General features: G+C 71.0%; 2 protein-coding genes across 3 annotated transcripts; one reads left to right on the top strand and one right to left on the bottom strand.

The window, feature by feature from the left end:
* Nucleotides 1–520: 520 nt before the first annotated feature.
* ADCK5 (aarF domain containing kinase 5) lies at nt 521–4,263 on the top strand (the record flags this gene model as incomplete). Its single annotated transcript, XM_062568577.1, is given in 15 exon segments — nt 521–654; nt 730–805; nt 916–1,116; nt 1,729–1,803; nt 1,805–1,870; nt 1,961–2,074; nt 2,186–2,287; nt 2,289–2,318; nt 2,617–2,700; nt 2,785–2,866; nt 2,968–3,046; nt 3,156–3,247; nt 3,520–3,772; nt 3,857–3,973; nt 4,054–4,263. Coding segments are annotated over 15 exon segments (1,611 nt in total), but the record flags the coding sequence as incomplete, so codon positions are not given.
* A 106-nt stretch (nt 4,264–4,369) lies between these two features.
* Nucleotides 4,370–21,682, bottom strand: CPSF1 (cleavage and polyadenylation specific factor 1). Of its 2 annotated transcripts, none has more exons than XM_062570734.1 (38): nt 21,641–21,682; nt 20,150–20,367; nt 19,929–19,956; nt 19,456–19,589; nt 19,232–19,312; nt 18,905–19,056; nt 18,505–18,651; nt 18,252–18,391; nt 18,007–18,117; nt 17,428–17,521; nt 16,761–16,848; nt 16,180–16,308; nt 15,761–15,812; nt 15,401–15,495; nt 14,981–15,055; nt 14,541–14,621; nt 12,664–12,753; nt 12,329–12,442; nt 11,769–11,910; nt 11,469–11,647; nt 11,145–11,281; nt 10,723–10,897; nt 9,315–9,521; nt 9,130–9,219; nt 8,793–8,936; nt 8,362–8,514; nt 8,081–8,197; nt 7,842–7,932; nt 7,432–7,516; nt 7,074–7,215; nt 6,749–6,901; nt 6,219–6,395; nt 5,959–6,025; nt 5,792–5,839; nt 5,562–5,717; nt 5,240–5,369; nt 5,015–5,153; nt 4,370–4,536 (listed from the first exon to the last, which is right to left on the bottom strand). In XM_062570734.1, exons 2-38 carry the CDS (start codon nt 20,345–20,347, stop codon nt 4,489–4,491), a joined length of 4,389 nt encoding a protein of 1,462 aa, XP_062426718.1. In that variant the 5' UTR covers nt 20,348–20,367; nt 21,641–21,682; the 3' UTR covers nt 4,370–4,488. The 2 variants fall into 2 exon arrangements, with proteins under 2 accessions (XP_062426718.1, XP_062426719.1); XM_062570735.1 differs by having other exon boundaries at nt 4,406–4,536; nt 20,204–20,367.
* Nucleotides 21,683–22,600: the final 918 nt, after the last annotated feature.

Raw genomic sequence — 22,600 nt, 5'->3', positions numbered from 1 at the left:
GTGTGCGCGACGAAGTGTGTGCGGGGCAGCAGGCAAGGGGCAGTGTGTGCAAGGCAGCGTGCCCGGGGCAGCGTGCAAGGTGGCGTGCAAGAGGCAGTGTGTGCGGGGCAGCGTGCAAGGCGGTGTGCAGTGCAGTGTGTGGAATGCAGCATGCGAGGGGCAGCGTGCGTGGGGCAGCACGCAAAGCAGTGTGCAAGGGGCAGCGTGCAAGGTGGCGTGCGAGGGGCAGCGTGCAAAGCGGCGTGCGAGGGGCAGCGTGCAAGGCGGCGTGCGAGGGGCAGCGTGCAAGGCGGCTGACTCCTCCTCTCCTCCCCCAGGTGCAGCTCTGCCGCTTTCACTCGCTGGTGCTGCAGCGGAGCCGGAGCCCCCGGGCGCCCCCGGCGCGGCCCTGCCGCCCGCACGCCGGCCCCCCGGCCCCCCGGTGAGCCCCCCGCGCCCCGGCCCGGCCCGGCCCGGCCCGGGGGGCCGCCGCAGCGGCCGCGCGCCCGGCGCTGACGTCTCTCCCCGCTGCAGGCCGCGGCGGGCGCTGCTGCGGCCGGCGCTGCTGGGCCTGGGGCTGGCGCTGCCCCTGGCCGCCGCCTGGTACGCGGGCGCCGAGCGGCACCGGCGCAGGAAGCTGTGGCTGCTGCTGGACGGCGTGGGACGCTTCGGCAGGTGGGGGCCGCCCCGGGGGGGGGGGGGGGGGGCCGGGGGGCTGCCCGGCCCCGCTGAGCCGCCCCGTGCCCGCAGGTCGCTGGCCGTGGGGGTGCACATCTCCGTGGACTACTGGTGGACGGCCAACGTGGTGCTGCGGGGCGTGGACGAGGTACGCGCGTCCCCGTGCTCCCCGCGCCCCCCCCGCCCCGCCGGCGTGTGGGGCAGCGGGCGCTGACGGCCCCGTCCCCCCCCGCCCCGCTCCCCGTGCCGGCGCCCCAGAACAGCCCAGCGTTCAAGGCGGGGATGTCGTGCTGCCACCAGCGCGCCGCCGACCGCCTGGTGCGCGGCGCCATCCGCAACGGGGGGCTCTACATCAAGCTGGGCCAGGGGCTGTGCTCCTTCAACCACCTCCTGCCCCCCGAGTACATCTCCACCCTCCGCGTGCTGGAGGACCGGGCCCTGCAGCGGGGCTACCGGGAGGTGAGTGCCGCGGCGGCGCGGGGACCCCACGGGCTTGGGGACGCCGCCGCACGGGGCGCGGGGACACCTCTGCTGCGGGCAGGGGGCCACCGCGGCTCTGGGCGTGGGGACGTCTCCACCGCCGGCACAGGGATGCCACGGCACCAGGTGTGGGGACACCACCACCCTGGGTGTGGGGACAATTCGGCTGTGGGCCCAGGGGCACCGCACTCCGGGTATAGGGACACCATGGCCCCAGGCACAGGGACGCCACCTCCCTGGGTGCGGGGACAATTCGGCCCTGGGCGCAGGGACACCACCACCGCCCTGGACGTGGGGCCACCGCTACCCTGGCTGTGGGGATTCTCGGCGTGGGGCCACCACCGTCCTGGGTATGGGGACGCCGTGGTCCCAGGTACGGGGACGCTGCCGTCCTGGGCATGGGAACACCACGGCCCTCGACACAGGGACGGTGCCACCTTGGGCAGGGGGACGCCGTGGCCCTGGTCATGGAGACGCTGCCGCCCTGAGTGTGGGGACACCACGGTCCCCAGCCCGCAGCGGGGCCCTGGCCGCTCTGCCGTGGGGCCCCGCGTGCCCAGGCCGCCCCCTGCCCCGTCGCCGTGCCCGCAGGTGGATGAGCTCTTCCTGGAGGATTTCCAGACCACGGCGGCGGGGCTCTTCCAGGAGTTCGACTACGAGCCGGTGGGCCGCGGCCAGCCTGGCCCAGGTGCACCGGGCCACCCTGCAGGACGGCACGCCGGTGGCCGTGAAGGTGCGGGGGGGGGGAGGGGGGCGAGCGAGGTTGGGGGGTCCCGTCCCCCGCCCCGCGGCGGCGGCCGACGCGCTCTGCCCCCCACCCCAGGTGCAGTACATCGACCTGCGGGACCGCTTCGACGGCGACATCCGCACGCTGGAGATCCTGCTGCGCATCGTCGAGTTCATGCACCCCACCTTCGGCTTCAGCTGGGTGCTCGAGGTACCCGCCGGCTGCCCTCGGCGGGGGGGGGGGGACCCCACGGGCGGGGGGACCCCCGCAGCCACGCCAGGGCTGCGCTGGGACCCCCCGCCCCGTCCCTGTGCCCCCCAGGACCTGAAGGGCACCCTGGCCCAGGAGCTGGACTTCGAGAACGAGGGCCGCAACGCGGAGCGCTGCGCCCGCGACCTCCGCGACTTCAGCTACGTGGTGGTGCCCCCGCGTGCACTGGGACAAGTGCAGCAAGGTGGGGCCGGGGGCGGCTGTGGGGCCGGGGAGCTCGGAGGCGGCGGAGCCCGCGGGGACCTCGGCGGGGGCGGCGGGGACAGCGGGGAGCAGGGGCTGGGGACTGGGCAGCGGGCGCCGAAGGGTGGCAGGGGCGAGAGATGGGGGGGGCGCAGCGGGGACCGGGGTGACAAGGACGATGGGCGCAGCAGGGACCAAGGGGGCTGGGAGCGGTGGGCGCTGAGCCCCCCAGCGCTGGGGGGGCCGGGCCTGACCCCCGCACGTGTCCCGTCCCCCACCACCTCCCCCCCCCCCCGCAGCGGGTGCTGACGGCCGATTACTGTGAGGGCTGCAAGATCACCAACGTGGAGGGCATCCGCAGCCAGGGCCTGGGCGTGCAGGACGTGAGTGCCGGGGCAGGGGCGGCCCCCCCCGGGGCCGGGGCCCCCGCTGGGCGCCGCGCGGGGCTGAGCCGCCCCCTCCCGCAGGCCGCCGACAAGCTGATCCGCGTGTTCGCCGAGCAGATCTTCTACACGGGCTTCATCCACGCCGACCCGCACCCCGGGAACGGTACGGTACGGGGGGGCTGGCAGCGGTGGGGGGGTCAGGACCCCCGCAGCGGGGCTGGGGTCCCCGCGGCGCCCCCGGGGGTGACCCGCTCGGCGTTGCAGTGCTGGTGCGGAGGGGCCCCGACGGCAAAGCCCAGCTCGTCCTCCTCGACCACGGCCTCTACGAGTTCCTCAGCGAAAGGTGAGGCAGTGGGGGGGTGTGGGGGGTGTGGGGCAGAGCCGGGGGCGCCCCCCCCCCCTGCACGCCGTGGGGCTGCCCCCGGCACCGCTGACGGGTGCCCGCGGCCCAGGGACCGGACAGCACTGTGCCAGCTCTGGAGAGCCATCATCCTGCGCGACGACGCGGCCATGAAGGCGCGCTCGGCCGAGCTGGGCGTCAAGGGTGAGCCGGGCCCCGCGCCGGGGCTCGGGGGCGGCCCCAGCCCGCCGCGGCCCCCGTCCTCCCCCCGCCGCCGTCCCCCAGCTGGGCGCCCGCCCCCGGCCCTCGCGCTCCCCGGGGCGGCCGCGTTCCTGGGCCACCTCCAGCTGCATCCTCCTCCCTTGCACTCCTCAGGGCGCCCCGGCACCGTTCGAGCGCTTGCCGCCGCCGCCGGGGCTGTCCCCTGCCGCGGCCCCGTCCCGGCCGCCCCGTCCTCACCCCCCTGCGCTCCCCAGACTACTTCCTCTTCTGCGAGATCCTCATGCAGCGGCCTATCCACATGGGGCAGCTGGCGCTGGCCAACGTGCTCACGCGGGAGGAGACGGCCTACATGCAGGACATGGCCAAGCACCACTTCGAGCGCATCATGCGGGTGCTGCGGGACCTGCCCCGGCCCATGCTGCTTGTCTTCCGCAACATCAACACCGTGCGCAGCATCAACGTGGCCCTGGGCGCCCCCGTCGACCGCTACTTCCTCATGGCCAAGAGGTGAGAGGCGGCGGGGGGCTCGGCCGGGCGCCGCGGGGCCCCCACCCCGGCCGTGCCCGCTGCCCCACGCCCTCCGTCCCGCAGCGCCGTCAGGAGCTTCAGCCGCCTCAGCGGGCAGAAGTCCTCCGGCATCCGCAGCAGCAGCGTCTTCTGCTGGCTCAGGGTAGCGTGGGAGAGCCTCAAATTTGAGGTTGCCCTCAGGTAAGGGCACGGGGCTGGGGGGCAACCAGGGCAGCGGCAACACGGCCCGCGCCGCCCTGCCCCATCGCCTCTGCCCCCAGGCTGGAGACCATCTCCATGAAGCTGACGGCCTCCATCCTCCGCTTCCTCGCCTCCTGGGGCCTGCTGGCCCAGAGCGAGCAGATCTACGAGTACCTCCAGGCCTAGCGCCCCGGCCCTCGCTGCTGCAGCCGAACCGGGGCCCGGGCTCGCCCCAGCACTGACTGTTCCCCCCAATAAACCCCCGGTGCCCGCAGGCGCCGTGCACCCACGCTGCCTGCGCTGTTCCCGTGCTGCCCCCCGCCGCCGTCCCTGCCCGGGACCGCACGGGCGAGGAGCGACGTGCTCCGGCCCGGCAGGAACACAGACCACAGCGGCTGGGGCAGCTTTTGCCGTTTCTTTACAAACTTCCAGTCTGTTGGGAGCCGTGGGGCGACGCGGGGCTGTGGGGCGAGTACAAAAGAGTTCGTGGCGGGGAGGGGGGGGCTGCAGCGCCCTCAGAAATGGGCTGTGACTCGGTCGATCTCCAGGAGGTCCTCGAGGATCTGCAAGAGGAAAAGGCGTCGGACAGGAGCGCGGAGCCCCGGGAGGCCGCTGGGTGCTGCGAGGAGCGGAGCAGCCCGGGGGCTCCAGGGGCTGCAGCTGCCACCGCTGGGGACACGTGGCAGGTCGTGGAGGCTGCGCTGGGCGGGCTGCATCCCGCTGCAACCCCGCAGCAGGCAGCCAGCCCCGAAGCGGTGGGGCACGCGTGTGTGTGGGGCACAGCGCCTTGGCACGCGCGCAGGGAAGAGCGTGTAGGGGCAGGGAGCTCTGCTTGCGGGCACATGCAAGGCGCAGCATGCAGGGGCACAGAGCCCCAGGACGCATACGTGGGGCATGGCTTGTAGGGCAGGGCAAGCTGGCACCCACACACCAGGGCTGGGAGCCCTGGCACCTGTGTACGTGGGGCACAGAGCCTTGCTCCCGAGGCCCCGGGGAGGGAGGGGAGGCCATGCGGGGGTCCGGCCCCATGTCCGCACTCACGATGTCGGGGGTGGTGCCGATCTTCTTGGCCAGCTCGCCGCGCTCCATGGTGCTCAGGTAGAGGTAGCGGTTCAGCAGCTCCCCGTCCAGGATGTTGCGCACGGCGTTCTGCAGGATCCGCCGATCCATGTGCAGCATCCTGCGCGGGGCAGACAGAGGCCGGTGCCTGCGGGGCTCCGCCGAGCGGCCGGGGGCCCGGGCGCGGCGCGGCCCCGCGGGCGGTACCTGAAGGCACGCGGATTGAGCCCGGCGTGGTGGGGCAGCATGGTGGTGAGGGCGTTCTGCAGCATCAGCAGCCGCCGGTACGTCTTCTCCTGCATGGGCAACAGGAGCCCGATGCCGCCGTCCAGCGTGGCTGCGGGAGGAGAGGCGGCTCGGCCGGGGGTGCTCAGTCATCCGACGCGCGGATCGCCTGCCCCCGGCCCCCTCCTGCGGGAGATCCCCCCGCCAAACAGACCTCCCCGGCCCCTCTGCCCCCACGGCGGCGCGGGAGAGCAGCCCCGTGGGGCGCCCGCAGCGGCTCCGGCCCCCCTAGTGCCCCGCTCACCGAACCAAGTGATGTGCTTGTTCTCCCACACGATGGATTTCTTGGTGGGGCCGTCAGCGGTGCCGCGGCACGGCGTCCTCCAGAAGGTGTTGACGTGAGCGCCCACGTGGAAGTCGGCTCTGCGCAGGAGCCGCATCCCACCGAAGCTCTCCTTGGCTGCGAGGCGGCGGCTCCGTCAGAGCCCGGCCCGCGGCGCCGGCGGGGGACACGCGCCCGCCCCCCGCCCTTACCTTCGGGCAGGTACATGTACACCAGGAGGTTGCGGTCCCGGTCCGACACTGCGGGAACACAGAGATTAGTGCTGCCCAGGTCACCCGCCGCCTCCCGCGGTGCCTGGAGCCACGCAGGGACCTTCACACGGCCTCGCCAGGACACGGGGCCCGGCAGTGGGACGCACCTAGGAAGCCCAGCTGGTTGCTGTCCACCATGAAGTCCACGCTGTAGACCTCCAAGGGCTTCGCGTCCTGGAGCGAGATACGCAGGTTCGCAGGAGCCGCCCGGTGCTGAGCCCTGCTCTCCTCCCATGCGGCCACATCCCGTGGACCCGCACGGAGCCCTGGTCCCCAGGGACGGCGGGGAGCCGCCCCTCTGCGGGTGGCCCCCGTTGCCCAGGGCTGCCGGCAGACGTCCCCGCACCTTGCGCAGCCCCTGCCCTACCCGGCTGACGAGCGACAGCGTCTTGCTCTCCTCCTGGTAGCGCAGCAGCGAGATGCTCTTCATGACGTCGGCGGCCAGGATGAAGTTCTTGACGCTGATCATCTGGTGGATGTAGAGCTGGGTGTCGATGAAGGCCATGCCCGTGAGGTCGTTGTCCTTCAGGCTCCACAGGAAGATCTGCAGCAGGGAAGGGACAGGCGGCGCGTCACCCACCATGCGTGGTGGGACTGGGGGAGGATTCGAGCAGAGTTGTGCTGCTGAGGCTCCCGCTAACGGAGACCTAGCAGGATCACACCCTGGTGTGGGTCAAGCTCATCTCCTGCTCTGCCCCCTCAACGCTGGGGCTGCTCAGGCTGTGACTGCTGCAGCGGAGGCCCTGGTAATCACTGGGACATCCTCCGTGGCAAACCCTCCGAGCCAGCCCAGCCAAGGGTGCCGTTTCCCCAGCCTGGGGCCCCGGGGACCATCGTGCCCCACAGGGCTCCCCGTGCCAGCGAGGTGGCCGCTCCCCAGCGCCTCTGGCCCCTCACCTTCTGGCCGATGGCCGAGACGAGGTACCCGTTGCAGTGGCAGAGCGCGGTCACGGGGCCCTTCTGCTCCTTCTCGTACAGCACCTTGAACTTGTTCTTGGTGAGCGGCTGCCCCGGCTCCGGCACCACCTCAATGATGTCCATGATGAGGATCTGGAAGCAGAGCCGGCCCAGGCGGGCCGTGAGCACGAGCGGCCCCACGACATCCTCGGGGCCACCCAGCCCCGTCACCCCGCCGGCGGCCGCGGTGCAGGCGGGGGGCTGCGCACCAGGGCCGCTGGGAGAGCGGGGCGGGGGCTGCGGGCGGGCTGAGCCTCCAACTCACCCGGCCACGGCAGGTCACCTCCTCACCCTGCATGAGGCAGGTCCCGATGGCGATGTAGCCCTTCAGCCCCGACACGGTCTCCTCGCTCTTCAGGGACACCGTCTTCATGCAGGTGACGTGCTCCCATTCCTCCAGGTCGATCCTGCAAGGCCCGAGGGGCAAGGTCGGCTCAGGCACAGGGAAGCCCCCCGCCAGGGACCTGCTGGAGGCAAGACCCAGCCCCAGGCCTGCCCCAGGCCTTGGGGAGAGCCCCCGGCCCAGCGCCACGGCCCTCGCTCCTCCCCGCGCCAGGCTGTGGGGTGCTCCCAGCCCCGGTCCCCACACCCGGCTGCGTCCCGGCCGCCGGTGCAGTGCCCACCTGGTGTTGGGGATGGTCTCCCAGCTCACCGGCGAGATCAGCTGGATGGAGAAGGCTTCCTGCTGCGGGTGGATGTAGCGCTCGTCTGGAGAGAGACAACACGGCTCCGCTCAGCCTGCCCCGCTGCGCCCTCCCGGCAGCGGCCCCGCGACCCGGTGCCGTGCCACGCGCGGGGCACCTCCCGCAGAGCCTGGCCGCGGGGGCCCCTCGGCCGCGGGGGCCCTCGCTGCCACGAGGACGAAGCACCCGGGATCTCCTCGCTGCAGAGCTGGCCGTTCCCCAGGGCTGGCTGCAGGGCCTCGGACGGGTGAGCCCGGGACCACCAGGAGCAGCCCAGACAGAGCCCACCCCGCGGGCATCGCCCGGCTCTCGCGCCCCACTGGCACGCCGGGGAGAGAGGCTGCGCTTACCCCGCTCGATGCTCTCGAACTCCTTCTCCTCCCCCGTCATGCGGGGGATGCGCGTGCACGAGTTGATGACGCTGGTGGCCACGGCGTAGACCTGCCGCACACACCGGAGTCAGCACGGAGGAAGCGGGGGGGTTCGGGCTGAGAGGGCAGCTGCAGCCCCAGCAGCCCCCGCCAGGCAGGCTGGGCCGCTCCGGCGGCGGCGCTGGGCCGGGCCGGGCGTCCCCGCGGCACCCCGGCACCTTGGACTCCACGTGGTAGGCCACGTAGTGGGTGGTGCAGCGCAGCGGGATCTTCCGCACGGGCCACGGAGCGTCGTAGGACAGGTAGGCGGGCAGGACGCTGATCCGCAGCTCCCCCTGCGAGCCGAGCGCGGGTCAGCGCAGCCGCCCCGCAGGGCAGAGCCCTCCCAGGGACCCCTCTGCCCCACGCTCTCCTGCGTGCGAGCGGCGCACGGAGCTGCACGCAGGGACTGGCGTCCCGGGGTGGCGGCTGCTGCCCGTGTCGGTGCCCCCAGACCCACCTGCCGGTTGAAATAGAGAAACCCCTTGGGGCAGTTGATGTTGTGGAAGGGAGCGAAGGACTCCACCGTCCCGTCGATCGTCATGGGGTGCAGACGCAGGGCCCCCCGGGCCGTCACCAGCAGCCAGTGCGGGGACGGCCCGCAGATGAACACCTGGATGGAAGGGGCAGCGCCCAGTTACAGGGGGAATGGGGGCACCCTCAGCAGGGGGGCACCCAACTCCTCCAGACCAGGGTGCCAGGGACTCGTCCTTTCCCTCTCGGCTCACAGGCCTCTGCCACGGAGCGGGTGCTACCAGGCAGAGCCGCCTCCCTGGGGTGGGGGCACCTCAGCCCCGGGCTGGTCTGGAGGATGAGGAGGGAGCTGGGCAGGGGGGAGAGCCCCTCTGCCCTCTCAGGGCCCAGCCTGCCCCCCCACGGCCACGCACTCACCCCCGAGTAGCCGTAGATGTCCTCAAAGTAGCGGAAGCGGGCGACCCGGCCCCGGGAGCCCCCCGTCTCCTCGCTCCCCGTGCTCTCCGACTTCTTCTTGGACTGCTTCAGCTTCCTCTCCCGAAAGTTGATGTTGTGGGGCACCTGCGAGGGCAGGCGCAGGGCTGAGCCCAGCGGCCCGCGGGGACCCAGGCAGCCAGCTCCCGCCCCGGCGGCGCTGCAGGCTGCTGCCCCGCTTCGCCGACAGCTGGGGAGCTGGTTTTTCGGCAAGCGCAGTGCCAACCCAGGGCTATGCCGCCGCCGGGGCATGCGCGGGCAGAGCCCGAACATCTCTCACCTTCTTAAACCGAACTTTGAGATTGCTCTGGCCCAGCTGAGAGTCATGGCTGAACGCCTCGTAGATGAGCAGCTCCTGATCCACGTGAACCTGCAGGAGCAAGCGGAGCTTGGCTGTGGGCTCCCAGCCCGCTTGCGGCCCCCCACGAGCCCAGCCCCACGAGGCTCACTCCCGGCCCCTCTCACCAGCAGGTAGGGCCGCGTCTGGCGGTTGCCCAGGGCCACCAGCAGCACCTCCTTCACCAGCGGCAACTCTCCCTGCCGCGTCACCTCCTCCTTCTTGGCGTCGCCCTGGGCGGCGGGCTGCCCGAAGGAGCTGTCGACCAGCACCCGCTGCCCCATGGGGAAGTTCTTCACCAGGAACACCAGGCGCCAGTCCGGCAGCTGGTAGATCTGCAGGGCAGAGGGAGGCGATGAGCCGGGAACGCCGCCGGGGTGGCAGCGGGACGGGTCGGTCCCAGCCGCCTCCGGAGGGACCGTGGGGAGGCACCGCAGGCAGGCGGTGCTGCCGCACGGTGATGGCTCTTGGCAGCTATCGACGCCCTCTCTGGGACGCTCGTACATCAAGCCACTTCCGTGTCTCAACTCATCTGCTACGCTCTAAACTGAGGGCTGCTCCTGCAGGGCAGAGCCCAGGACACCCCCGGAGGCTCCCAGCACCCAGAAGCTTTTAGTCTCTGCACCTCCCTCACGTTCAGCAGGCACAGCAGGCCAGCGGGAAACGTGACAAAGGCAGAGCGAGGGTGTCTTGAGGGCAACCGGACCGAAACCTCCCAGGCAGTGGGTGATACAACAGCGGGGACATGACAACCCAGCCCTTCTTGGGCTATCTGGGCCCTCCTGAGGCTCCCCGAGTGCTTCAGCACACTGAGCAGAGCAGAGCAGAACAGCACGGTCTGGGCAGGCCCTGGAGATCGGGACAAGATCTCGTGTCTAAGGCAACGATGGAGAAGGTTTAGGACCTGCCTGCAGGTGAGTCACTGGATGTGGAGGGAGAGGATACAGTGCAGGACTGGTCCCAAAAGGCTTGTGCTGGGACCTGTGTCACTCAGCAGCCCAGGACATCAGGAAAGTAAGGTACCAATTTGGTAACAATCCCAAATTTTTTAGGACAGAAACAAATGGGGCAGAGCCGTAAGAGAAACAAGCCTGCTGCTAGGGACATAATGAGCTAAATTAGGTATTACCACTCAAAAGTCATCAGCAAAGGGCAGGAAACCTGATGGGTATACTGGAGTTATTGCAAAAGAATGGAGGGCAAGGCAGGAAACGCCGCCACGCGCGACCGGCGCTCACGGTGCGGCCGCAGCTCGGCCACTACATGTGGGTCTGGCTCCCCGACCTCCGAAGGGAGGCAGGAGGGCAGGGGGGATTTGGAGAACGGCAGTGTGGACACTCTCGGGACGGGACGCTCCTCCGCACCAGCGCCAGTGCAGCTGCCTGGTTCACAGCGGGAGAGCTCCCTCCAGCCCCGGTCCCCTCCGTAGACCAAAACACGCACAGGGGCCCCCTGCCCTTCCCAGCCCCACATCTCCCCTCTGAGCCCTGCTGAGGCCGCAAGACAGACCGAGAGCTGCGCCAGGGCTCCTCTCACCTCCATAGCACCATTCTCCCGCACCAGCACACACCAGTGCGTGGGCTCCACTTTGTACTGGTGGGGATCTCTGTCCGCCGAGGGGAGGCTGCTGCGGCGCGGCTCCTCCTTGGCAGGGCTGAAGAGAGCCCCGGAGTCCCCGTACAACATCTCCTCTTCGTCGTCCACCGTGTCGCTGTGGGCAGGGGATGGGGTTACACCTCGGGCAGACAGGCCTGGCCGTGCTCGTCAGGCACTTGCCCTCCTCCCTGCAGCTTTCCAGCCCCCAGGCCAGGGCTGCTGCTGGGGCTCGGAGGCGTGATGCCGACGTGGAGCTGGCTGCCAGGAGCCAAGGAAAGGCGCCAGGCATGCCCATGGGGAGAGGCCCACGCACACCTCCCCACCGCGCACGGCCCCACGCGTCCGCCGCCGCCGCCACCCACCTGATGTCCTGGATGACGGTCTCCGCCTCCGAGTGGCTCCGGAGGGACAGCTCGTCCCGGGTGCTGGCCGCCCGGCTCTCCGTGGTGAACATCCCGCTGACGTCGCGGTACACGCACAGCGCGATCACCTTCGATTGCTGGGAAGGAGAGACCCACGGGCAGCGCGCAGCCGCAGGGCAGGCGGGCACCAGCCGTGCCCGGCCCCGGCGCCCAGCCAGCAACGCTGCAGGTCGGGGAAGTCCTGCCCCCGAGCGACACCGGGACCCCCGCCCCGAGACGGGCCCGCGGTGGGAGGGAGCCGCGCTCACGGCTGTCCGCACTCACGTGGTGCAGCTGCGGTTTCTGGAGGGTGAGCCGGTGCGTCCTGCCCCCGTACGTGTCGCTCTTCAGCACGAACATGGTCACCTGGCCCTCGGCGCTCATGATCACCACGTAGGGATCCGCCACGGCGCAGTGCACGATCGGGGAGCCCAGGTCCACGGGGATGAAATGCAGCTGGTTCACTGAGACAGGCCCAGGGAGAGGGACCGTCAGGGGCTGAACTGCAGCCACGACCCGGGCGCCCGCACAGAGCACAGGGCTCACCCAGCGCCAGGGAGATCTCTGCACCCCACTGGCACCCACCTCCTTCCAGCAGCCGGATGCCCAGGGGCGACACCTGGACAATGTACCGGTTCTCTCCGATGTTGCCCGCGAACACCGTGGGTCCTTGCGTGGCAAAGCCGCTCGTGTCCAGCTCCATGATCTCCTGACCAGTCTGCAGGATCTGAGGGGTGCGAAGCGGGCCACAGCGTCAGACCTCACCCAGGGCTGGGGCCGAGGCATGGCCAGGCCTGGCCCCACCGCCGCCAGGCAGGCTCTGGGGCTGGGGTGCCAGCTGGTAGCGCCTCACTGGCACAGAGCTGGAAGCGAAGAAATCCTGCCCAGGGGACACCGAAAACAGCCCAGAATGGTCTCAGCCAGCACAGAATCGCGCTGCCAGGCCCTTCGCTGCTGTCTCCAGTGCAAACACTGCCTCTCCAGCAGCCCGACGCCTGCTGGGTCCCTCTGCTTCCCCTGGCAAGCAGGAGGAGAGCGGCAGGCCCTGCGAGCAACGGGGCTCCCTGAAGAACGATGCTGGCCAGCGCTGTGCTCCTGGGCCTGCCTGGCCCGTGCCCTCCAGCCCGGCCAGCACAGGGCCTCACCATGGTGGAGTCCTCCCGGCTGAGGATCAGGAACCCGTGCCTCTTGCTGTCGTCCTCAGGCTCGGGGGGCGCAGGCTCCTTTTCTGCATTTTCCCCCGAGGCGTTTTCCTCTGGCTGGAAAAAGAGTCAGACAAGCGCCTGTGAGCGGCACCGCACCAGGGCCAGGCGTGAGGCTCGTGGGGCCCGGCGGAGCGGGGGTCACCTCCTGGCACGGCAGGGCTGGGGAGGGCACGCGATCCCACAGCGCTGCCCCTGGCACCCAGCGCAGCGCGGCTCCGCAGGCAGAAGGGAGAGGTCGTACGGGGAGGCTGCGGGGAGAGAAGCTGGACACTGACCTCCTCCTTTTTCTGGGGTGAGATCACGGTCCACATGTCGTAACAGCCCGGGAGCTCGAAGGTCGTCACCACTTGGGGCCGGATGCTTTTCTGCAGCGAGCGAGAGGTTAGGGCGGGCAGCCCAAGCCCAGCGGGAGCTCCTGGGCCAGCCTGCCCTCTCCAGGACAGCCCCGGCCCCCAGGGCCGTGCTGCAACGCCCCGTGGCAGGGCTCTATCCCACAGGGCTGTCCCAGCCCCTGAGCCCGCCCAGGGACCCCAGCACAGAGCAAACCAGCCCCAGAGCGCAGCCCCGGGGGCTGCCCTCAGCCGCTCTCCAGCTTGGCAGGCTCCTCGGGGCTCCCAGCCCCAGGCCTGGTCCCTCTGCTCTTAAAGGAGACTGAGCAGGAGCTTCCCCAGAGATCCTGGGCAGCCCAGATCTCCTGCAGACCCGATTCTTCCTCCCGTGGAGGTAGAAACCCTAGCAGGACCCAGCCAAGCTGCTTTATGCTCCCCCAGGGAGGTGTTGGGGACGGAGCTGCAGGCGGACTCCCTGTGCACACGCGTGTGCCCGGCCTGGGGCTGTGTCTAGGTGTGTACAGGCGGCATCAATCACTCTGAGGCAGCCCTGGTTTGCCTAGGCCATGCTGTAGCACCGGTACCTGACCTGCAACGGACGCTCCTCACCGAGGCAGGCCTTTGCACAGTGCATGGGGAGAGCGTGGGGCACGCGCTGCGTGGGGAAGGCCTTTGCACAGTGCATGGGGAGAGCGTGGGGCACGCGCTGCGTGGGGAAGGCCTTTGCACAGTGCATGGGGAGAGCGTGGGGCACGCGCTGCGTGGGGAAGGCCTTTGCACAGTGCGTGGGGAGAGCGTGGGGCACGCGCTGCGTGGGGAAGGCCTTTGCACAGTGCATGGGGAGAGCGTGGGGCACGCGCTGCGTGGGGAAGGCCTTCGCACGGCGCGTGGGGAGAGTGTGGGGCACGCGCTGCGTGGGGAAGGCCTTTGCACGGCGCGTGGGGAGAGCGTGGGGCACGCGCTGCGTGGGGAAGGCCTTTGCACAGTGCGTGGGGAGAGCGTGGGGCACGCGCTGCGTGGGGAAGGCCTTTGCACGGCGCGTGGGGAGAGCGTGGGGCACGCGCTGCGTGGGGAAGGCCTTCGCACGGCGCGTGGGGAGAGCGTGGGGCACGCGCTGCGTGGGGAAGGCCTTTGCACAGTGCATGGGGAGAGCGTGGGGCACGCGCTGCGTGGGGAAGGCCTTCGCACGGCGCGTGGGGAGAGCGTGGGGCACGTGCTGCATGGGGAAGGCCTTTGCACAGTGCGTGGGGAGAGCGTGGGGCACGCGCTGCGTGGGGAAGGCCTTCGCACGGCGCGTGGGGAGAGCGTGGGGCACGCGCTGCGTGGGGAAGGCCTTTGCACGGCGCATGGGGAGAGCGTGGGGCACGCGCTGCGTGGGGAAGGCCTTTGTACGGCGCGTGGGGAGAGCGTGGGGCACGCGCTGCATGGGGAAGGCCTTTGTACGGCGCGTGGGGAGAGCGTGGGGCACGCGCTGCGTGGGGAAGGCCTTTGTACGGCGCGTGGGGAGAGCGTGGGGCACGCGCTGCGTGGGGAAGGCCTTTGCACAGTGCGTGGGGAGAGCGTGGGGCACGCGCTGCGTGGGGAAGGCCTTCGCACGGCGCGTGGGGAGAGCGTGGGGCACGCGCTGCGTGGGGAAGGCCTTCGCACGGCGCGTGGGGAGAGCGTGGGGCACGCGCTGCGTGGGGAAGGCCTTTGCACAGTGCGTGGGGAGAGCGTGGGGCCCCCAGGTGTTCCCCCAGCGTGCAGGAAAGCCCAGGGCAGCCTCCGCACACGCTGCTTGTGCCACGGACCGTTCCGCCCCCGCAGTGCCGGCGCCGGCTCACCTGCAGCACGGAGAGGGCTCCGTTTTTCCCGTACCCGGAGCAAAGCACGATCTCCAGGTCTGGCTCCGGGCTGTTCTGAAACTGGGGTGAGAACAAGCAGCGGCTGTCACGGGAGAGGCCCAGGTGCCCCCAGCGCCGGGCCAGGCCGCACGGAGCCCTGCTCCCTGCCTGCTCCAGGCTCCCTGCGCCCAGGGCCCCCGGGAGCAGGTGAAGAAAGCCAGGGCTCAGGAGCCACCTGGTCCCACGGGACACCGGGGAGGGGAGAAAACGGCAGGGCTGGCCGGGCCGGGCAGGGAACTGCCAGCTCAGGGCGGGCGCCCAAGCCCGCGGCAGCACCCTCAGCAGCTTTTGCTGCCAGGAGAGCTGCCGGGCGCTGGAGCCCGGTCGTGCTGGGACGTGGGTGGCAGGGCCAGGCCCGCAGCAGGCTGCGCCACACGCACCTCCTCCGAGAGGAACGCGGGCTCCCCCATGGCGGCGTTGGCACAAGGGCCGATGTTCAGGATGCTGTCGCACACCTGCAAGAGAGGGGACGGGGACGCTCTGCGTGGCTGAGCTACGGGCAGCCGGCGCCGCTGCGGAGAGGGGAGGAGGGCGCAGCGGAGGTGGTGAGCGCCGGGGAAGGGAGGCCCAGGCACGAGCCAAGCACGGGGCTTTAGGCTGAGCTCCTGCGCAGGGAAGGTCACGAGCCAGGCGCTCCCTCGCCGAGGGCAGGGTAGGGCAGGGGGACACGGAGCGGACCCACGGGAGCGACGTGGCCAGAGGCAGGGCCCAGGCCCCTCCGGCCCGCGCGGCCCTGCCGGGGGCTCGGCCAGCTCTGCGGGCAACGCCAGCACCCGCGGGGCCCGGGCCGGCAGACCCACCTCGAAGGAGTAAGTGGCGAGCTGGGTGCCCGACTGGGCCTCGCTGCCGTACACCTCGATCTCGTCCACCTCGTCCTGCGGCGCCGACTTTCCTCCTGGGAGGAGTCACGGGGAGCCCGAATGAGAGCAGGGGCAGGACACTGCCGCGTCCCCAGAGCCGTCTGGAGCCAACCAAGCCAGGCCGAGGTGTCCCACGTCCCCCCCACCGGTGTCCCCACTGCAGGGCCGGCATCCAGAAACTGGGACATGGCCTCGAGCCCTCCCACGCCTCCTGCAAACGCCTCGTTTCTACTGCCACGGCCCCCACGGGGAGCATTTAATGCCCTGTGCCAGCATGCCAGGCCTGGCAGTGCCACCTACCAGCCCAGTTCCCTGAGGACTCCGACCGCTTCTTCTTCATCGGGGGCTCCTCCTGTGAGGACAAGACAGCCAGGAGTCGAGGGTTCCCCCTGAACTGAACTGCCGTGCTGAGCCCCAGTCCCCAGAGCCACTCCCCTCGCAGCGATCCCCGTGCCTGGGCCACGGCAGCCCCCCGCGGCTCAGAGGGGCTCGGGGGGGAGCAGCGAGCAGCGAGGGTGAAGAGCCTCCTCGCCTGCCCCGCGGCCGCACGTCCTGGTACCATCCTCTTTCCTCTCCCCAGGCACCAGGCTGCCCTGGTCCCCAGTGACCGTGGAGAAAATGCAGCGGCAGCCTCAGGGATCAGCTCGGAGCCCGTCCGCCCCTCGGATGGGGCGCGGAGCCCCTCAGAAAGGGCTCGCCACAGCCCACCGTGCCCTTACTTGCTTGTCAGATGTGTCCTTGACGACGTTCACTGGCGTCTCCTCCTGCAGCTTCTCCGTGTACTTGAGGAGCAGGGAGTTCCCCAGACGGGAGCCGAGGAACAGATATCCTGGCTCCATCGTGACCATCTGCGAAAGGCAGGAGAGTCTACACGGGAGAAGCACCTTCACGCCCTCGGCACCAGCACAACCTCCGGCTCGGCGGGACTCAGCGTCCCCAGCCCAGGAGCCCCTCAGAAAACACGCCAACCAGAGACGCTTGTGCAGCCGAGGGAAGCAACGAGCCCTGCAGGGAGACCTTCCCAGGGGCCGCGACCCACAGAAACCGCCTCTCGCTATGCACGTTGCCTTGGCAGCACCCACGGGCCAAGCCGACCCACGTGAACCTGGCGCTACCAGCAGACCCACCGCTGCTGCACAGGGATGGGAACCCCACCTCCGCGGAAAGGGAACCCCACCTCCGCGGAAAGGGAACCCCACCTCCGTGGAAAGGGAACCCCACCTCCGCAGAAAGGGAACCCCACCTCCGCGGAAAACCCCTCCCGACAGCCACGGGCTGCGCCCAAGCGCCCATGGCTTACGCAGGTAGTGAGAACGCTGGCGGCTGCCTTGTCGAAGTGGAAAGAGCGGACGCTCCTCATGCCGTCCGTTATCAGGGTCAGGACGTATCTAAGGAGAGAGGGGACAGGAATGAAGGCAGAAGCCTCTCCCAAGGCCGCCTGACTCGCCCGGTGGTTGCCTTGGGCACGACGACCAAGGCACACCATCGCCTGTGATGAGCTGGGGGCAGAGCTGACAGCACATTCGGGGTCGGGACAGGCACTCTCTGCCCCACACTCCCTGCCAGCCTCCCCAGAGCACGGCAAGGGGGCAAGACTGCAGGCCAGGCGTGGTAGGGATGGAGGAGAGCATGGAAAGTCGTGGCAGGCCCAGGCCCACCAGCCCCTTCCCGAGCTGCGACAGCTTCGTCCTAAGGCTGACCGCGATGCCCTGGGACTGCTACACAAGCCTCTCCCCGGAAAGCCGTGCGGCACACCTGGGTCACAGCCACCCCCGGGCAGCGGCTGCCAGAGCAGGGCACGGGCTGAGGGAGCTGTGCTTCACGCCCAGCCCCGCAGGCCATGTTTCTCCTTGGTGCACCAGCACGAACGGGCTAGAGCGACAGTCGCCGGTGCCCCAGGACTGGCACAGACACGAGAGTCGGTCTGGGCCCTCCCTGGGCTGTCCTGGGGCTGGAGCAGGACTTACATCTCCCCTCCTTTCAGCGAGATCACCATCTTGTCATAGGAGATGAAGGTGGCCTGAGCGCAGTCCAGTGTGACCTTCACTCCATCCTGAACGCCTGCAGAGAGAGCAGCGAGCTGAGCACGGCCCGGGCACGCGCGGCGCAGGCTGGGCCGAGCTGTGTGGGTCACGGCCAGAGGGCTGCCCCAGTGGCACAGGAACCGGGTCGCCTCCTGTCCTTGTGACCACCACTGCCACCAGCGCACGCACGTGGGTCGCACCCGCGTGCCACCGCTCTCTGCCCAGCCCGCGGACGGGCCGCTGCCAACCGTGTGCAACCAACGTGTCCTCCACCTGCCTCCTCCCTCCAGCGCCCAGCCGGCTGCGTCCGAGCCCCACACACCGGGGCTCGGTGCACGCTGGTGCGCCAGGGCTGCCCACAGCCCCCGCACGGCCGCTGCGAGGAGCGGGCCACCTGCAGGAGCCTGGACAAGGAAGCCCAGAGCCGCTCCTCCCACCCCTCGCAGGGGTTCTTGGCGGGCCAAGCCAGGCCGGGCAGCAAGCAAGCAAGCGAGCGGGCGAGGACGAAGGTCCTTGGCTTACGCAGGGGGAAGACGGTGGTCCCGTTGGTGAGGCTGTTGAGAGACACCCCGTACGGCGGGACGCTCTGGTTCAGGTACAGCAGGGAGTTAACGGCAAAGATCACCACGCCGCCTGGAGAGAGAGGCCGGCAGGACTGTAACGGCGCTGGGCGCCGCGTCAACGCGAGACGCGCGGCGCGAACACGCCGCGCCGTTCGGTGCCAGCCCTCGAGGGCGCCAGGCGGGCCCCGCAGGGCCTCCTCTCACCGATGGGCTTGGGGACAGCCAGCGCCTGCGTGCAGTCAAAGGGCAGGTTGCTGAGGGACCAGATGACGGGGTGCACCTTCTGCATGATGTTCAGAGAGATGGCCACGATGCTGCAGGTGTCCTGGCGCACGGCCACCCGCCTGCGCACGGGGGAGAGAGACGCAGCCTGCCACAGCGCTCCTGAGAACCAGCTCTTGTCCCTGGACACCTCCCTGACCACGAACAACCAACCGCCCCCGTGGAGGGGTCTTACCCGGGCCAGGTCTGGTTGGGCTCGAAGAGAATGAGGAGTGTGGGCTCGTAGTAGCCGTACAGGAACTGCATGTCGATGATGTTGAGCAGCTTCTCGTCCAGCTCCCGCACGTCGATGATGTAGCTCGGCAGGAAACTTGACTTCTGCCTGCACAGAGCAAGGAAAAGGGCTCAGAGGAGAGACGGGGGCTCCACTGGGGGCAGCAGTGCCACCGACCCAGGACCCCAGCAGCGCCTGAGCCCCTCAGAGTCCCACCACCCCCGCCCCCCATACGCACAGCTCCCACAACGGTTGGAGACAGGTCACGGAGCGACTTGGGGGAGTTAGAGGCACCAGGGCCAGTCCTGGGAGCTGGCCGGCTGTCCTAGAGCGCAGCCTGGACAGGGCCGTAGGCACCTACCCCTCTCCCATGACGCCCTCGTGCTCGTCCGTGAGCGTGTCCCGCCGGAAAGGCAGCACCACCAGCCGCGTGCCGTAGATGAGCATGACGGCGCAGCGCCCGTCCGGGTCCACCCGCACCTTGGGGATGTGCACGTTCTGCACGAAGCCGTCCTGCAAGCACAGGCGAGCGCTGAGACGCCGGGCCCAGAGCCCCACGGAGCGCCGGGGCTCCTCCCGCGCGGACCCACGGGGCGGCCGAGCGCCGCGCCACGTGCCGGGCTTGGCCGCTTTCCCGCCCAGGGAACACGCCGCGCGGCGGCCGTCGAGGCGTCGCGCGAGGACTCACCCTCAGCTCCGGCTCTTCGAAGTAGTGCAGCGAGAGCGTTTTCAGGTCGTGGGTGCCGGGGTCGTACTCCACCACGGAGAGCTGCGGGGGGGGGGGGGGTGGTTACATGGACAGGGCTCCCCAGCCCCTCGGCACCGCTTTCGCCCCAGCCCCGGGCCCCTGCAGCCCCCCGGCAGCCCTGCGCTCTGCGCCCAGAGCCGGCCCTGCCTTTCCCCCGCGGGCACCTTGGCGTCCTTGAAGCTGAGCAGCAGCGCGTCCCTCTTGGCTCCTGCCAGCTGCACGCTAGCCATGGACATGACGTTGCCGAAGAAGGCGAAGGAGGCGACCAGCTCCAGCTTCTCCTTGTGGCCTTTGCCTTCTGCAGGGGGCCAGACCGCGGCGCGTGGGCAAGCGGGGAGCGGCGAGGCCGCGCCGCGCCCACCGCCTCCCCCGGCCGTCCACCCCCTGCCCCGAGCAGCGTGATCCCCTCAGCTGTGGGGCAGGAACTGCCGCAGAGCTCCCTGCCCGCCGCTGTCGCCCTCCGTCCCTCTCAAAACGGCTCCACGGGGAAGGAGGGGCCCCCGAGGGGCCGGGCGCAGCTCCACGTCCCGCGTGGCCAAGCCGAGCCGGGGAAGCACCTTCCCCCCCGGGGTTCACCCCCGACACGCGTCTCCTCGCCGCCAGCGGCAGAGATCCCGCAGCTCCGCGCTCCACCTACCCGTGTTCCTGTCTCCTTTGGTCGCGGTCTGGAGAGGGAAAGGAGAAGAGCATCAGCCCCGCAGGCGCCCGCGTCCCCGCGCTGCCGCCGCCCGAGCAGCCCTCCCGCGGCTGCGCGTCCCGGGCCACGTCCGACACCGGCGCGGGAGACGCGTAAACTGGTTTAAGAGCAAACTGGCCGCCTGCGAAGCGGATCAGCAACCGCCTGCAGATCGCCCTCACCCCGGGGACTACAGCAGCAGCCGAGGGGGCGGCGGCGGCGAGGGGCCGGGGTACCTCGGAGTCGTGGTTGAGCCTGTACACGTAGAGCTGGGAGGTGCCGGCCACCACCAGGTTGCGCTCGGCGTTGGAGAAGAAGTTGCAGTACATGGAGAACTCGAGGCCGGTGGGCGGGTGGGCCTGCTTGTACACGGCGTACATCCCGGCGGCTCGCCGGCGCCCTGCGCCGCAAACGCCGACCGCCCTCAGCGCCGCGGCCCCGCGGCAGCCGGCACCGGGCGCCCCGCGGAACGAGGGCGACACCGCGGCACGGCCCGCCCCACGGCGGGTCGTGGCAGTGACGGGGGGAGGTATGGGGCAGGGGCCTGCCCCACGGCAGGACGCGGCCGTGTCCAGGGAAACGTGCAGGGCAGGGGCCTGCCCCACAGTGGGACATGATGGTGTCCAGGGGCATGTGTAAGGCAGGGCCCTGCCCCACGGGGCGCACAGCCTCGCGTGGGGAGACGCGCGGGGCAGGGCCCTGCCCCCACGGGGCGCACAGCCCTGTGTGGGGAGACGCGCGGGGCAGGGCCCTGCCCCACGGGGCGCACAGCCCTGTGTGGGGAGACGCGCGGGGCAGAGCCCTGCCCCCACGGGGCGCACAGCCCTGTGTGGGGAGACGCGCGGGGCAGGGCCCTGCCCCACGGGGCGCACAGCCCTGTGTGGGGAGACGCGCGGGGCAGGGCCCTGCCCCACGGGGCGCACAGCCCTGTGTGGGGAGGCGCGCGGGGCAGGGCCCTGCCCCACGGGGCGCACAGCCCTGTGTGGGGAGGCGCGCGGGGCAGGGCCCTGCCCCACGGGGCGCACAGCCCTGTGTGGGGAGGCGCGCGGGGCAGGGCCCTGCCCCACGGGGCGCACAGCCCTGTGTGGGGAGCCGCGCGGGGCAGGGCCCTGCCCCACGGGGCGCACAGCCCTGTGTGGGGAGCCGCGCGGGGCAGGGCCCTGCCCCACGGGGCGCACAGCCCTGTGTGGGGAGACGCGCGGGGCAGGGCCCTGCCCCACGGGGCGCACAGCCCTGTGTGGGGAGACGCGCGGGGCAGGGCCCTGCCCCACGGGGCGCACAGCCTCGCGTGGGGAGACGCGCGGGGCAGGGCCCTGCCCCACGGGGCGCACAGCCCTGTGTGGGGAGACGCGCGGGGCAGGGCCCTGCCCCACGGGGCGCACAGCCCTGTGTGGGGAGGCGCGCGGGGCAGGGCCCTGCCCCACGGGGCGCACAGCCTCGCGTGGGGAGACGCGCGGGGCAGGGCCCTGCCCCACGGGGCGCACAGCCTCGCGTGGGGAGACGCGCGGGGCAGGGCCCTGCCCCACGGGGCGCACAGCCCTGTGTGGGGAGGCGCGCGGGGCAGGGCCCTGCCCCACGGGGGACGCGGCCGTGTGTGCGGGGAGGGCCCCGCCCCTCCGCCCCACGGGGGACCCTCCCGCGCCCCCCGGGCCCCACGCCGCGGCCCCACTCACCGCCGCGCTCCGCACGCGGCTCCGGAAGCGCCGCCGGCGCCCGCGGTCACCACCGAGAGAGCCCGGATGTGCGGGCTAGAGGGACGGCGGCGGGGAGGCGCTGGCCGCAACCATAGAGACGGCGGTCCTCCCCGGGGCCGCCCGCCGCCGCCGCCCCACCTCCGCGCGTCCCCGCGGGCTCGAACCCGGGTCGCCCGCGTCGCCGGCCCCGGCCCCTGCCGCCTGCGCCACCGGGGCGCGCTCCGCCGTCCCGCCGCGCCGGCACCGGGCTCCCCCGGGCTGTGCCCCATAGGGGGACCCGCCCCCCCCCCACCCCCTGGGGGACCCACAGCCCGGGGGGACCCGCAGCCCCCGGCTGCCTCCAGCGGGTCCCCGCACCCCATAGGGGCCCCACAACCCCCTAGGGGCCCTACATCCTATAGGGACACTTCACCCCCCAGCCTGCACCCCATGGGGACCCCACACCCCATAGGGATCCTACACTGTATAGGGGCCTTATAGAATCACAGAATGGGTAAGGCTGGAAGGGACCTCTGGAGATCATCCAGGCCAACCCCCTGCTCAGCACAGTCAGCTACAGCGTGTTGGACAGGGTCGCATCCAGGCGGGCCTTGAAGATCTCCAGAGAAGGAGACTCCACAGCCTCTCTGGGCAACCTGGTCCAGGGCTCCGTCACTCTCACAGGGAAGAAATTCCCCCTCACGGTCAGGCGGAATTTCCTGTGCTTCAATTTCTGCCCATTGCCTCTTGTCCTGTCACACGGGGCAACTGAAAAGAGTTTGTCCCCGTCCCCTTGACACCCTCCCTTCAGGCACTTGTACACACTGATCAGATCCCCCCTCAGGCTTCTCCTCCCCAGGCTGAACAGGCCCAGCTCTCGCAGCTGTTCCTCGTAGGGCAGGTGCTCCAGCCCTCTGAGCATCCTCGTAGCCCTACGCTGGACTCTCTCCAGTAGCTCCA

Source organism: Rhea pennata, chromosome 2 (genome assembly GCF_028389875.1).
Source record: "Rhea pennata isolate bPtePen1 chromosome 2, bPtePen1.pri, whole genome shotgun sequence".
Taxonomy (NCBI): domain Eukaryota; kingdom Metazoa; phylum Chordata; class Aves; order Rheiformes; family Rheidae; genus Rhea; species Rhea pennata.
Note: the sequence above shows the minus strand (reverse complement) of the source record. Positions and strands in the feature narration are given on the sequence as shown.

Bases quoted from the DNA above. Each gene is read 5' to 3' on its own strand.
- CPSF1 (XM_062570734.1), bottom strand. From the start codon at position 20,347: ATGTACGCCGTGTACAAGCAGGCCCACCCGCCCACCGGCCTCGAGTTC. The intron at 10,898-11,144 runs GTGGGTGGCGGC...CCCTGCCCACAG, and splicing joins ACCGTCATCCAGGACATCAG to CGACACGGTGGACGACGAAG. The intron at 5,370-5,561 runs GTGAGCGGGGCA...CTCCTCCCGCAG, and splicing joins CAAGCACATCACTTGGTTCG to CCACGCTGGACGGCGGCATC.